The 16294-nt window shown below is 44.1% G+C and overlaps 1 protein-coding gene across 1 annotated transcript in view; it reads left to right on the top strand.

Moving 5' to 3' along the window:
- prkcz (protein kinase C, zeta) overlaps positions 1–16294 on the top strand; it is a 96558-nt gene that overhangs the window by 52565 nt on the left and 27699 nt on the right. Inside the window, exons 8-14 of the mRNA XM_056423515.1 lie at positions 29–84; positions 267–461; positions 5850–5947; positions 7588–7674; positions 14293–14428; positions 14619–14706; positions 15835–15954. Coding sequence (XP_056279490.1) covers positions 29–84; positions 267–461; positions 5850–5947; positions 7588–7674; positions 14293–14428; positions 14619–14706; positions 15835–15954 — 780 coding nt within the window. The remainder of the gene's footprint in view (positions 1–28; positions 85–266; positions 462–5849; positions 5948–7587; positions 7675–14292; positions 14429–14618; positions 14707–15834; positions 15955–16294) is intronic.

The raw sequence follows: 16294 nt of genomic DNA, 5'->3' as shown, positions 1-16294 counted from the left end.
TTATAAAAGTGTCTTTCTGTGTCTGCAGTATCTTTTCTACCACACAACTGTACCGTGGATAAAACAGAGGATGCCGATTCAGAGGTGAGAATGTCCTGTCATGTACATATGTGTGTCTCTTAATGTTTATAACTGTCATCATGTCTGTAATAATACACATTTGACATATTTGGGAAAAGCTGACACGTATTTTCTCGTTTTTTTTCTACCTACACATGTTTTATTGTAAATGCATCGCCGCACTCCCGCGTCTCTGACCTCTGCAGGACATCAAAGCAGTCGTGGACGGCATCGATGGCATCAAGCTGTCCCAGGGCCTGGCTCTCGGGCTGGAGGACTTCGACCTGATCCGGGTGATCGGGCGCGGCAGCTACGCCAAGGTGCTGCTGGTGCGGCTAAAGAAGAACAAGCAGGTGTACGCCATGAAGGTGGTGAAGAAGGAGCTGGTCCACGAGGACGAGGTGAGACACTCTGGGATGTCCAGGATGTGAGACGGGCTGGAATCAGGGCCAGTGTGTGGCACACTGGTTGTTATGCTGTGGCGCTCGTGGGGACATTGTGGGTCAGCTGATAGCAGGTCTCCTTCTCTATTGGTCCTGGACACATGAGACGGGGCAGATGTGTTTCATAAAATGGGGGATACCTTTTTTTGTATCGCATTGACAGCACATGTGGTTATTATGAGGCCTGCTGCTGGTTATGGATTATGAATGCTCTCTTTTATAGCTTCAATGTTCACGTAGTCGCTTGAAGAATCCATCGGGGTGGGGGAAGTTTATGAATGGGAGCAGGGGCTCGGGAGGAAGCTGGATCAGTGAGTGGGTGACTGACTGGAGAAGATGAAATCTCAATATCAGTTCCGGGGGCATTTCCACATTTCAAGCTTTATTCAATCGTGCAAGAAAAAAAGGGTCAATTACAATACTTCCTCAATATTCCATGTTCACACAAACGAGTAAGTGAGAACGCTGTGATTTATATTATATATTTATCATTTGAAAGTATTGATATCTCCCTCATAGCTGGAGTCAGGACGTGGTGAGCATAGCGGAGGATAGAGACGTGCAGCAGGTGGAGGCGAGGTCCAAAACTCAGTCATACATGTTAATACACATTCTGACATCACAACGAACACATTGATGTCGTATCAGTATTAATATTATCTTTATTAAAATGGACCATGGACACTTAAAACATAAACGTCACCACGTGATGCTCTGTACCAGATTGTAGCTACACAGCTAATTAGCATCTCTGGTCCGTTGACAGACCATAATAAACATAAAACAATAACAAACATAACACAATAACACACAGCACAGGATGAGACACACTACGACAGTATATGTGGTCGAAGAACACACAATACACACAATGTGAAGCTACAGTAGAGCACATTAAAAGTTAGTAATACAAACTATTACAAGTAAGTAATAAAAACCATCTGGTCCAGCACAGAACAGCGCCACCCAGTGGACATACATGGGAACATTCTCTTTGCCACATTTGGCTCGAACGCCGACTAACACTGATTTCACATGTGGGGACTTGTTTGTTTATTCTGTCCACAAACAGACATGCTCCCTGTGTGTGTGTGTGTGTGTGTGTGTGTGTGTGTGTGGCTTCAGTTCAAAGTTGTCAAAATACAATCAGCGAGTTTAGATTTTTTTGTTTTTGGTCTCTGTGCCGACCGACAGCAGCAAACCGTGACGCCAGAACTCCAGGAGGCCGCCCGAAGAATCCCCGAAAAAGACAAATTGTTTATTGTACATCCAAATAAACAAGATGTTGACGAGCGTCAGAGGAGCTGAACTCTTGAACCGCTTTACTGTCACATCCAATTCAATTCAGTTTATTTTGTATAGCACAATATCACAAATTAGGAATTCCCCTCAGAGGGCTTTACAATGTGTACACATACGACATCCCTGACCTTTGACCTCACATCGGATCAGGAAAAACGGGCAAAAAATAGAAAATAAACCTTTTCACAGGGAAAAAAGTGAAGAACAGAGGAGGATTCCTCTCCAGGATGGACTGAACAAAAGATACCTACCTACCTTCCTACCTATCTACCTTCAGGAGAGCAACAGATCCCTCTCCGGACAGAACAATAGATGTCATGTGACCAGAATGAAGCGTTACATGAACACATTCTATGAATATGGACCACGATCCAGAACGGGTCACATGACAGTCAGCTGGTCCTCAATAGAATGAGGACCAGATGATTCATAAAGCTGTGTACGTGTCACTTTATTTTAGGGCTGTGAAACGATTAAAATTTTTAATCGGGTTAATCACAGGTTTTTGTGGATTAATCATGATTAATCACATATTACCGATATTCTCGGTATATTTTGTGAGAACATAGAGATTTATGACAAAAGACGGATATATACATTTATACATTCTTCTATACAATGGTGCTGCAACTCAGCAGTTATTTAGCAGTTTTCTTCCATATGGAACATTAATACATCTTCATCCGAAACAGAATGTTTAACCCTCCTGTTACCTTCGGGTCAATTTGACCCCATTCAATGTTTAATGTCGGTGTTCTTTGGGGTCAATTTGACCCCAGGCTGTTTTTCACTGTGCCAAACATATAAGAAATATCAACTTTTTTATTTATTTAAAGGGCTATTTAGGTAGTCAACAAACAAACATAAAGTACCTCACACTTAAACTTGGGAAGCAATATTAATTCTAATAATTTTCTGGAGGTTTTAATTGCTGGAGTCAAATTGACCCCGAGGGTAAAATATGTTAGTAAATGTAAAGGTAACAGGAGGGTTAAACAGAACATTTGTCTCTTGTTTGTCAACCATTAACTCCACCATGATACAATCTAAAGGCCTCTAGTCTTCCTCTAGCAGCTGCTGAGGCAAACTGACTGTGTGGGTTTTCTTCATGAACTGGGCCGTGATGAAAGGGACGGCGGGGACACCGCTGCAAAGCTGAAACCTCACCGGCCCGGACACGGGGACAGATTGACAAGTGACTTTTTTTGCTCGGTCCCGATGCGCGCACGGAGCTCTGTGGCGAGCGAGACGGAGATCGATAAGTGTTAACGCAACGTGAAGAGACAGAAATGACATGCTGCTGTGGAGATACGATCAACAACAGACGTTTAGTTTAATAAAAGAACAAAGACGTGCTATAGAGAACATGTCAGGGGGCGGGCCAATCTTTTTAATGTCATGCGATCTACCGACACTACGCCGCGATCGACTGGCAGGTCGCGATCGACGTGTTGAGACCCTGATCTACAGGAAGTAAAGTCGTAACAAGGTTTCCGGAGGTGAACCTGCGGAAGGATCATTACCGATGAACAGACCGTCTGCATGAGAGCGGACAGAGTTCAGATTGAAGTGGTGGATTGGAAGCTCATTTTGCAAGTGACTTTTTTTTCGTCCCGACGACCAACAACAGACGGATTGGAAGCTTATTCTGCGCATGCGTTAAATGCGTAAAAAAAAAAAAACTAGTTAAACCTGTAATTGAATTAACTGAGTTAACGCGTTATTTTTCACAGCACTACTTTATTTTAAACTCACCGAGCGTCGTCTTCTCAATAGTCGTGCTACGACTCACGAAATGTCCGAGACCAACCGTCAGCTCTGTTATTTCATTTTTTAGATCTTTATTTTGCATTGTCAACAAAACAGAGCAACCCTTGACCTTTAAATAAATAAATAAACACAACAAAACAAACATCATACTATCAAAACAGTAGTATGAGTCTACGAATGCTAATCTTCACATACATGAACATTTACATCAACAAATACCCCCCCGCTCACACACACACACACACACACACACACACACACACACAGTAGGTTGCACATTTTGTACTTATCTTAAAAACATATCCGGTGCAAAACAGGTTTGTTGCAGCCACAATGAGCTATTTTTTATGTGGTTTTTTGTACATATATAACTTTATTTGAAAAAGCAGAGAGGGAGGAGTCACAAGAAGTTATTTAAAAAAGCATCTTTCTTTGAGAACCACTGGACTAGTTGAGAGGGATCAGTACTGAATCCGTTTGACTTTGTTGTGTGTGTGTGTGTGTGTGTGTGTTGCATGTCCCACTAGATGGCGCTGTTGCCCAACATATAACTAAACACAGAAACAAGTACCTCTGACCACGGCCACTGCATCGTCCAACATCAGCACCAACTGATCCAGCACAGCGTAACTCATGCCACAGGCTCCACTCCCCAATATATATTTATAAGACGTTTGTTTTCTTTTACACTCATAAAAACGTCAAATTAATGTTGAAATCCACACTTTTTTGTGATGGCTAAAGACCAAAATCAGATTAAGACTCTATAACAAATGTATTCCTGATAAATTGGCTCGAAGGAATCCATTGAGTGCTAATTTTGTGATTGGACGTTTATTTATTCATGGCTCTGTTCACAAGTTTAATTATTCATCCCTTTTTAGCCCGACATCAAAGGAAGCTCGTGGCGAGCTCTCGCAGACTACTCGAGGATCGGAAATGACCAACAGCAGACGTGTTGTTGTGGCATATTCTGCATGATTTTTAGAAATTCCTCCGGTAATAATGAGTTGACCAGAAGGAATTTGCTATGGAGCGCTCCGTAGAAAACTTCTATTGATGTTATTAATAGTTATTAATTAAGCATATGGTGTTGTGGCACAGCGTGGGGGGAAGCTAGAAAATGTAGACAGGTTATATTGGAGACTCCATAAAACATGAACCATCATCAACTTAATGACATTTTAAATCAGCATAAAACATTCTCGCCGCCTCAGGCGAAACACTCCCACTTCTCTCGAAGGGAAGTAAGGACAATTAAATTAAGCTGAGCGAGAGGGAAATGGATTTGTGAGTAAAGATACTCGAGGTTTCTAACTAACTGTCAAGGGTCAACGGTAACTCTTTGTTGTTGTCCCGCTGCTTTTCATCGAACTAGATTCCACCGGAGGCTGCGTAGGGTTGTTTCCAAGTGATTCTGTCACGGTCTGGGTTTTTGTTTCTTATTTCCTGTTTTATTTTGAAGTCCCCAGTTCACTTCCTGTCCCTGATTGTTTCCTCCTGTGTCTAATCACCTGCACCTTCCCTTTGTACCTAAACCCTGTGTCTTGTGTTTCCTGTTTTATTTTGAAGTCCCCGTCTCTCGTGTCCTCTGTTTTCCTTCACTTCCTGTCCCTGATTGTTTCCTCCTGTGTCTAATCACCTGCACCTTCCCTTTGTACTTAAACCCTGTGTCTTGTGCTCCCTGTTTTATTTTGAAGTCCCCGTCTCTCGTGTCTCTCTTCTTTTACGAAATAAATCAAGTTTCTTTTGCCCCATTGTCGGGATTTGGGTTCTCTCTCTCTCTCTCTGGCTACTAGAGTTGTGACTTCTGTAGCGTTTAAAAGTAAATCACCATTCAATTGGCATCTTTGCCCGTTGACCACTGGTTGTTTTTCATATTTCATATCAGCGTTCTTTAGACACACACAGTGTGTATGGGTAAGGCGCTTTGAGTGGTCGCAAGACTAGAAAAGTCCATCAGGTCTTTTTTTCATTTCAAGTGTGAAATATATAGAAATGTTAATATCAATTGAAGAAGGAGGTTATGGCGTTCTCGCCGCGTGTAATTATTAGTTTTATTTTATGTTTTATATCCACTCAAACATTCCCATTCCAACCTCACCCTAACAAACTAGAGGGTAAGGATTGTTCTAGAGACAGACTGCACTTTTTATTCATGGCGTATCTGTTTAACCACAGAGAAAATATATTGATCAGACAGATTGATCATTAATACATTATCTTTCCTTCATGCCATCTCTGTCTCCGTCCGGCTCCCCCTCATCCCTCCAGGATATTGACTGGGTGCAGACGGAGAAGCACGTGTTCGAGCAGGCGTCCACCAATCCATTTTTAGTAGGCCTCCACTCCAGTTTCCAGACAGAAAGTCGGTAAGATGGCGATCACGCTGACGCTCGTACTGCATTTAAAACCAATGCATTTCTCATGCAGCTCACTGTTCAGCAGTTTTAAATATGACTTACGGCTCATCTCCAGAATGGCCTTTTATTCATTGATTTGCCCTCAGTTTAAACCTGCACAGGTGCGCTCTGCTCAATGTCATTTATCGTTTGTAATCAAACATTTGCTCCAATGAAGGTCTAGTGATCAAAATCTCGACGGCGTTATTAAACTGGACGTGTGTAGAGCATTCCTTTCTCCATACGAAATGTTTTTGGCAATCTTTTCAAAAGGATATCCAAAATCGATCTAAAAAAAAGACAAAGACGAGTCATATCATACTAGAGATGTTCCAATGACACTGTTTCATACCTGAACTTGTATCGGCCTATATAGAGCACCAATTCGATACCTGAACTTGTATCGTTCTATATAGAGCACCAATTCGATACCTGAACTTGTATCGTTCTATATAGAGCACCAATCCGATACCTGAACTTGTATCGTTCTATATAGAGTACCAATCCGATACCTGAACTTGTATCGGCCTATATAGAGCACCAATTCGATACCTGAACTTGTATCGTTCTATATAGAGCACCAATCCGATACCTGAACTTGTATCGTTCTATATAGAGCACCAATCCGATACCTGAACTTGTATCGTTCTATATTGAGTACCAATCCGATACCTGAACTTGTATCGTTCTATATAGAGCACCAATCCGATACCTGAACTTGTATCGTTCTATATAGAGTACCAATCCGATACCTGAACTTGTATCGTTCTATATTAGACTACCAATCCGATACCTGAACTTGTATCGGCCTATATAGAGCACCAATTCGATACCTGAACTTGTATCGTTCTATATAGAGTACCAATCCGATACCTGAACTTGTATCGTTCTATATAGAGCACCAATCCGATACCTGAACTTGTATCGTTCTATATAGAGTACCAATCCGATACCTGAACTTGTATCGGCCTATATAGAGCACCAATCCGATACCTGAACTTGTATCGTTCTATATAGAGCACCAATCCGATACCTGAACTTGTATCGTTCTATATAGAGCACCAATCCGATACCTGAACTTGTATCGTTCTATATAGAGCACCAATCCGATACCTGAACTTGTATCGTTCTATATAGAGCACCAATCCGATCTCTGAACTTGTATTGAACACCAATCCGATACCTCAGAGATGAGAAGGAAGAGAGGGGGTTCACTCATTAGCTACTTCCATCGCGCAGCAATTATTTTTATTTCCAGCACTGATGATGGAAGTAGCTGAGGAGTGAGCCATCTCTTTTCTTTCTCATCTCTGTTCACAGTTGCACGTGCTCAGTTCTAATTTGTCTCGGTGTACAGATCAAGTAGCGAGTGTTTCCTCTGTAGCAATGTGGGCAGGATGCCCTTTAAGAGTCCACATGCTGTTGGTAGAAATAATTTAGACGAAAGACATATGTCTTCTCAAGAAACAGATTGCACAGGAGCTCGCTTATATCTTTTTTTACATCTGATATGTCATACGTTATACATCTCGTTTTTTTCACATTTTCTGTTTAAGCTATCCAGTCGACATCGATGGTGTACTGATGGATTTTCTCATTACGCTCTGCAGGTTATTTCTGGTGATTGAATATGTGAACGGCGGGGACATGATGTTTCATATGCAACGACAAAGGAAGCTCCCTGAAGAACATGCAAGGTAAACACACGTATAGACAATACCAGCTTGTCCTGTTACAATCATACACTGGAGACGCAGCTACAGGGAGCAATTCAGGGTTAAGTGTCTTGCTCAAGGACAGATCGACTAGGGCGGGGATTGAACCTCCAACCCCCTGATTGAAAAGACGGACCTGCTACCCACTGGCCCATCGTAGTACTTCTATGTGGAGAATCAGGATTCATACCAGAGATGAAACGTGGCCAGTTAGCATTTTGAAACATATACAGCCAGAGCTATAAGTATTTAGACTGTGAGAAGTTTTTTTCTAAACTTTACAAGCCTTTTTATGCAACTCCAACTGGTTTGAACTGAAGCAGTCAATATGCAGGGTTCGTACTGTCATGGAAAACCTGGAAAAGTCCTGGATTTTTTTCTAAATGGTTATTTCCAGGCCTGGAAAGGTCAAGGAAAAGTCAAGAAAATGTGTTATATGTTCATTTACGCAGTTTGATTACAATAATAAACATTTATATAAATATTTATTCTTTTAATCAAACTATTGTCTCTCATTCATTGTCATTTTAAAGATATATACTCGTTTATACACCGAGATTTCACAAAATGTTTGGTCATGGATATTTGGTTTAAAGTCCTGGAAATCCATTGGTCAACATGTTTATGAACCCTCGGTCGAAGTGTAGACTTTCAGCTTTAATTCAATAGATATAACAAAAACACAACATTGACAGTTTAGGAATTACAGCCATTCCTACACAGTGATCCCTCATTTCCGAGGCTCGGAAGTAATTGGACAAACACTGTTGGGAGTATAAGCATTAATTGTAATACTTGAAGGAAATCCTTTGCAGTCAATGGTTGCCTGAAGTCATAAACGCGTAGAAATCACCAAACGCTGAGTTCCCTCCCTTGAGAGGCCTTAACTGAAGCCTCCTTCAGGTGCTACTTGTTTGTTGGAACTTCTGCCTTCAGTTGTATCTGAAGTAAATGAAAAGCACGCTCAGTGTGCTCGATATCCGCTGAGTGACTCGGCCATTGAAGAACATTCGATGTCTTTGCCTCTGGGGCTGTTTTCTCGGTACCTTTTGGGATTTGTCTATTATCCATCTGTACTGGGAATCACTTGTGTAGCATTTGGCTGAATCTTAGTCAGTATTTCTATCAGCTGTGTCACTTTCTAGATGTTTTCTGGCTAAATGTAATCTGGTTCTTCAGTTTCACCAGTGGTTTTTAACTTTGTCGTAAACCTTCTGTCTTCACATTCATAAAGGGGTATCTAGATTGTTGACTTTGATGATGACACAGCCTGTTTGTTTCGTGTTTTTCAACAGAATACTTGCCTTCAGTTCTTGTGAGCTCTAGAAAGGCATTCAGTGTTGTTCTTCACTCTTCTTTCAACGAAGAAATACTCTCCATTACTGTTCCGTAACGCACGGCTTCTTTAACGTGCAGCATCCACGGTAACCTCTTCCGCCATTGTTTGTCTCGTCACACATACCGAAGCCACGGCCTCTGATTGGTCCGTGCTCTGGCTTACCAGACACATTACTCGAATTACCCTATGAGATAGATTTTTACATTCAAGATTCAAGATTCAAGATGTTTTATTTGTCACATACACACACAGGGTGTGCAGTGAAATGAAAGTGGCAATGCTCAGCAGGAATGTGCAAGGGCAACAAGTACACACTATTTACAATAAAAAACAACACAATATTTACAGTAAGTGTGTGTGTGTGTGTGTGTGTGCCTAAGAGGGGCAGTTGTGTGGGTCTATGTGGGGGTCCTGGTGAGGTCGGAGTTCACAGTCCTGATGGCCTGAGGAAAGAAACTCCGTCTCAGTCTCTCTGTTCTTGCAGCGTGACTACGGAGGCGCCTGCCTGACCGCAGCAGCTGAAACAGTCTGTTGTTGGGGTGGTGAGGATCCTTCATGATCCTGCCGGCTCTGGTTCTGCACCTCCTGGTGTACAAGTCCTGCAGGGTGGGAGTGTGGTTCCAATAGTGCGTTCAGCCGAACGCACTACTCTCTGCAGAGCCTTCCTGTCCTGAGCGGAGCAGTTGCCAAACCAGGCTGTGATGCTTCCTGTCAGGACGCTCTCTACAGCTCCAGAGTAGAAGGACTGAAGGATCCTCTGGGAAACTTTAAATTTCCTCAGCTGCCTCAGGTGGTAGAGGCGCTGCCTTGCCTTTCTCACCAGAGTGTCTGTGTTTGTTGACCATGTCAGATCCTCGGTGATGTGGACTCCCAGGTATTTATACCCGCTCACCCTCTCCACAGTAGTCCCGTTAATCCCCAGTGGTGAGTACGTCCTCTGTTGTTGTACCCTCCTAAAGTCCACAATCAGCTCCTTAGTTTTGGTGACATTCATGATGAGGCTGTTGTCCCGGCACCAGAGTGACAGATCAGCAACTTCCTCCAGGTAGGCCTTCTCGTCGTTGTCGGAGATCAGGCCCACCACCACTGTGTCATCCGCAAACTTGATGATGGTGTTGAGCTGAACCTGGCCACACAGTCATGTGTGTACAGGGAGTACAGTAGGGGGCTGAGGACGCAACCCTGGGGGGATCCTGTGTTCAGGGTGAGGGGTTTGGAGTGTGTCTGCCCACCCTGACCACCTGTGGCCTGGCGGTCAGGAAGTCCAGGATCCAAGCACACAGGGGTGTTCAGTCCCAGCTCAATCAGCTTGCCGGCCAGTCTGGAGGGACTATGGTGTTGAAAGCTGAACTATAATCAATGAACAGCAGTCTCACATAGCCCCCTCTGGCTGTCCAGATGAGAGAGTGTGGTGTGCAGTACCTGGGAGACAGCATCATCCGTGGATCTGTTTGGGCGATAAGCAAACTGCAGCGGGTCCATGGAGGAAGGGAGGAAGGCGCAGATGTAGTCCTTTATCAGCCTCTCAAAGCATTTCATGACCACCGAGGTGAGGGCCACCGGTCGGTAGTCATTCATACATGCTGGAGAAGCATTCTTGGGCACAGGGACAATAGTGGATCTCTTGAAGCAGGCGGGGACCACGGACTCAGCCAGGGAGAGGTTGAATATTGTGGTGAACACTGGAGCTAGCTGGTTAGCACAGGTCTTCAGTACTCGCCCAGATATGCCATCTGGACCTGCAGCTTTCCTGGTGTTCACCCTCAACAGAGCCCTCCTCACACTGTGCTCGGTCACAGAGAGTGTGTGTTCATCCCCAGCGGTAGAACTCACCTCGGCTACGCTAACAAAGTCAAAGTCAAAGTCAGTTTTATTTGTCAATTTTCCATATGTGCAAACATAGCGCTGTTGTTGCTAGCCTCAAACCGTGCATAAAATGAGTTCAGGTCGTCCGCTAGGGATGCGTCGGCACTCACCATTGCGCGGGTCTGCTCTGGTAGTCTGTGATAGTCCGTAGCCCCTGCCATAGGCGCCTGGTGTCGCGCTGCTCCATCTGTGATTCCACTCTGTCTCGGTACTTCCTCTTGGCTTCTTCACCGCCCTCCTCAGTCCATAGACCGCTGCCTTGTACTCGTCCATGTTGCGGATACAAGACCGGAGTTATAGGCAGCAATGCGGGCGTTCACAGCTTCACGGATGGATCTATCAACCCACGGCTTTTGGTTAGGAAAGACCCTAACTTTTACCGTGGGGACGATGGTGTCCGCTAGCGTTGCTATGAGGCTCATTGCTACTTCCGCAAACTCGCTGACGTCACTGGAACTGGATTGGATCATGTCCCAGTCGACGACACGCAGAGCGTCCTGTAGCTCAGCCTCTGATTGGTCAGACCACCGCTTTACGTTCCTCGTCACTACCGCTTCCCGCGCGATCTTTTGCCGGTACTCCGGAAGCAAGAAAATGGCGGCATGGTCCATGATACGTGATCTCCTGAAACCCGTCTATGTAACATACAACTATTTAGCATTGTACAGTCAGACCTCCTTTTTCATTTCACCTCCAGTAACGCCGTGAGGTTTGAACAGCGTCTTTCTTTTGTGTCCTTCAAAAAGCATCAGTTTCATGAAAGCATCTGGCTTTTTGTTTTATCGGACAGCGAGAGTGGGCGGACGATGATTTCACATGCACCTTGTTTGCACTCGGTCTAAAATGTTCCTCGACAACACACTTCTTCCAAGTACTCCTCACCAACATATGCTCAATGAGATGCTTTAGCAGCTCTTCGTGGATGCCAAATCCAACTTAACACGTATTCTTCCACCTCTGAAAAACTATAATGAGCACCCATAATTCATTGTGCCTCTGCACTTGCGGGGCATTTCAACCGCGGCTCTGATAAACGCTGGATCAAAGGCTGGGTAATTTAGAAAGGCACCGTTGGGGCCCCTATCGGCTCCTGCAATCTGTATTCCGGAGACGGTGTCTGTACATATGCAAAGCAGCATGTTAACCACTCATAATGATTGTGCATATTCATGAGCGGCGCTCTTAGAGAGAGCCACGCTTTCCAACCCCGCGCCGCGGGGGAGGCGGGCCGGTGGGCGATGGATGGCGCTGCCGATAGGACGCAGCTCCTCTCGGTCTGACGCCAGCAGTGAGACGGCCGTGCACAATGGAGGCTGTCGCGGTGGAAACGTGGGGGAGCGACGTGGGATTTGTGACTTCCCTGTCAAACGTCCCTCCGCTGCAGTCTTTTTTCCTCCTGTGTTTGACAGTCATGGATTTACGGCGGGCAGACTGAGCCGCTCGTCACTGTTGGCGAAGGCTTATCTCCGAGAGGCAGAATGCCCACTACCTCCACACGGAGAGGAGATGCTCCCAACTCGCACCAAGTTAATCCAATTACGGTCCAAACTGGAGGCTTTGAAGAGCTTTTTTTAATGTGTCTTGTAAATATGTCAATGTTTACCATAAGGATATTGATCTTTGTGTTTTAGTTCTAATGAGAGCCCTTTGTACCTCAAAACTCAGGGATCAATTAGCAATAACCAATAACGATTGGGTCTAAAGCAGGGGCCTCAAACTCTACTTACCTGGGGCCCTGGAGGTAGAGTCTGCTGAGGCCGCGGCAAGTATTCCAGAAAAAAGTCCAACTGATCCAAACTTCTCAATCTTTATTAATAATTCAGAACATGAACCGGTTCTTCAGAACATGAACGGTTGAATGAGTTCTTCAGAACATGAACGGTTGAACGGGTTTTTCAGAACATGAATGGTTGAACCGGTTCTTAAGAACATTAATGGTTGAATGAGTTCTTCAGAACATGAACGGTTGAATGAGTTCTTCAGAACATGAACGGTTGAACGGGTTCTTCAGAACATGGACGGTTGAACGGGTTTTTCAGAACATGAATGGGTTGAACCGGTTCTTCAGAACATGAATGGTTGAATGAGTTCTTTAGAACATGAACGGTTCTTCAGAACATGAACGGTTGAACGGGTTCTTCAGAACATGGACGGTTGAATGAGTTCTTTAGAACATGAACGGTTCTTCAGAAGATGAATGGTTCTTCAGAACATGAACAGTTGAACGGGTTCTTCAGAACATGAACGGGTTCTTCAGAACAGGAATGGTTGAATGAGTTCTTTAGAACGCGAACGGTTGAACGGGTTCTTCAGAACATGAACGGTTGAACGGGTTCTTCAGAACATGAACGGGTTCTTCAGGAACATGAACGGTTGAACAGGTTCTTCAGAACATGAACGGGTTCTTCAGGAACATGAACGGTTGAACGGGTTCTTCAGAACATGAACGGGTTCTTCAGGAACATGAACGGTTGAACGGGTTCTTCAGAACATGAACGGGTTCTTCAGAACATGAACGGTTGAACGGGTTCTTCAGAACATGAGGCTGGTTTAGTGGATTTGAGTTTGGCGTGGTTGAACATTGTGTCATCGTGATACTTGTTCCCTGGAGCGGTCGGAAGAAGATGACATTGGAAACATGAATGTTCTCATTGCTAGTTTCAAGTCCCCTTGAATCCAGCATGTTGGTCATAAAGTACATTCAGATCCATTTGGTCCAGAACACCGGGTCTGCTCTCGGGCGTGACGGTAGACACCAGTCAGGAGTTCTACGATGTGACCTGTTTGACGGGGGGAACGTTGAATGGAACCCATTTGCTCTCCTGAAAAACAAATTGCCGAACGCGATGCTTCCAAACGTCCGTCCACAAACCGACGGCTGCCGATGTCTCGGTGACGCTCCATTTCTTATGTATCGGCCGACGGTAGAACTCTGTGGAGCTAACATTAGCCGAGTGAGTTGGCACATCATCACAACTTCACCGCTACGTTAGCTACTGAAGGAATACTGAATATATGATGTGAGCTGGCTGATTTTTCGCTTTTTCTCATGAGTCATAGTCCAGGCAGAACCGAGCGCAATTCAGCTCGTAGCCATCGTCGGTTCGACATCGCCGATGGCGGCTTCTAGCTGAAACATGTTGGGGTTTTTACAACAATAATTAGGAGACTCTTTATCTGTGGTGCCGTTGTTGTGTTTCTTCCACCGCGGGTCTAAAAAGCTCAGAATGGAAAAGGGTTCGTCCTCTGGGAGCAAGTGCTCAGCAACGATCTCTAGGAGCCTTTTCCTAACAGGGAACCTTTTTCTGGGGTAAATCGTTGGCCTGGTGGTGGCACGAGTTGACAGCTCATCATTCCCGTCATCCCTCTCTCTCTCTCTCTCTTCTCCTTCACAGATTTTATGCTGCCGAAATCTGTATCGCCCTGAACTTCCTGCATGAAAAGGGCATCATCTACCGAGACCTGAAGCTGGACAACGTTCTCTTGGATCACGAGGGACACATCAAGCTCACAGACTACGGCATGTGCAAGGTAAGACACGCATTGATTTTGTTTGTGTCAGTCCACAGTGTTGAAAGCTGGTGTAAGGGTTATTAATAATACAGTGGCTGTATTGACTGGGAGCGCTGACAGGACCTCCGTTGGTTCTTGCACATCCTATCACCTTTGTTTTGTACAACTGCAACCATGTCTTCTGTCTTCCACCTCCTCCCTCCCTTAGGAGGGGATCAGACCAGGTGACACCACGAGTACCTTCTGTGGAACACCAAACTACATTGCACCCGAGATCCTCAGAGGAGAGGACTACGGTGAGTGCAGGACTGGGTTGGACTGCCAATCCCAGCATATCATGAAATGTGTTTCTAAACTACGGGTTGTAAATATTTCTGCTTGAATGAAAAGGCTATTTAAATCCAGAACTATGCAGTTTAGGTGGTGACCTAAACTCAGGCTTCATACGGAAAACCTGGAAAACCTGGAAAGGTCATTCAATTAAAAAAAAAATGTTATTTCCAGGCCTGGAGAAGTCCGTGGAAAAAAAAAATCTCGAATGTTTTGGAAAAGTCATGAAAATGTGTTATATTTATCTGTTTATTGAAGCAGTTTAATCAAAAGAATAAACATTTATATAAATATGTATTCTTTTAATTTAACTATTCTCTCTCATTCAGTTTATACTCATGTATACACTAAGATTGAAAAAAAAATGTTGACATGGAAATTTTGTATAAAGTCATGGATCTATTGGTCAACATGTGTATGAACCCTGTACACTTAACAAATATGATATTTAGGAGGTAAAGACATCTTAATGATTAAAATAGTACGACATCCAATCAGGACCACAGTAGCCAATGAGAAAGAAGAGCTGGAACAGCTAAACTTTCTAGCCCTTAAGGGTAATTTTCGCTTGCATTTCAACATTGACAGGTAGCATCACAACAGAAAGTTGTTGTGCCACATTAGGGTCACGTGTCCTTCCCAATATATATAAACCTTTATTTAACCAGGTGAATCCCATTGAGATTACAAAGCTCATTTTTCGAGGGTGACAGAGCAGCAACATAAGAAACACAGAGTTACACACAAAAACCACAGAACAAAACAAGTTAAAATAAACAAAAAATTAGGAGACAGTGACATCACCAATGAAATCTTGGTGTTTTGCTCCCTCTGGCTCGATAATCTGAATAAGATCCTGCAGTGTGTGTGAGCCAATATTTTTAGATCTTGTTCTGTGTGCATCTGTGAGATTAAAGAGATGAGCATCTGTGAACGTTCTACCAAACGTGTGATGCAACACAATTACTTTGGTGAGTACATGGAACATGTTTTTACCAGCCTCAGTTGGTGATTCATACTGATAATGATTCTTTTCATGCCACACATGCATCCATATGGAGGAATAACATGTGTTGTTGTTGTTGTGTGCCCAGGCTTCAGCGTGGACTGGTGGGCTCTGGGCGTGCTGATGTTTGAGATGATGGCTGGGAGGTCCCCGTTCGATATGATCACCGACAATCCCGACATGAACACAGAGGAGTACCTCTTTCAAGGTGAGGCAGAGGAACTGAAACCGGTTGAGTACACACTTCAAGAAGCACCGCGGTCCATGGAGCAATAATTATCTTCGTTAACTCGCCTCACTCTGCCTCTGATTGGCTTACCCTGATATTCCTATCCCGATCTTACTTCTCATGCCTAAACCCAACCAACCCAAGGCAGCAAGAACTAGCCAATCAGAGGCAGTGTGGGGCGGGTCGTAACAATGGTCATAAAGAAGCTTCAGGGTAAAATGCTTTGAACCGGCAAATACCAGTTGTTACTAACACTTCATTTTTTTTTCTAAATATTTGCACTTGTAGATGTTTAGTTTTAACTGATTTATTTTTTTTT

This window comes from Pseudoliparis swirei, chromosome 9 (genome assembly GCF_029220125.1).
Source record: "Pseudoliparis swirei isolate HS2019 ecotype Mariana Trench chromosome 9, NWPU_hadal_v1, whole genome shotgun sequence".
Classification (NCBI taxonomy): domain Eukaryota; kingdom Metazoa; phylum Chordata; class Actinopteri; order Perciformes; family Liparidae; genus Pseudoliparis; species Pseudoliparis swirei.
This window is presented reverse-complemented; position numbering and strand designations above follow the sequence as displayed.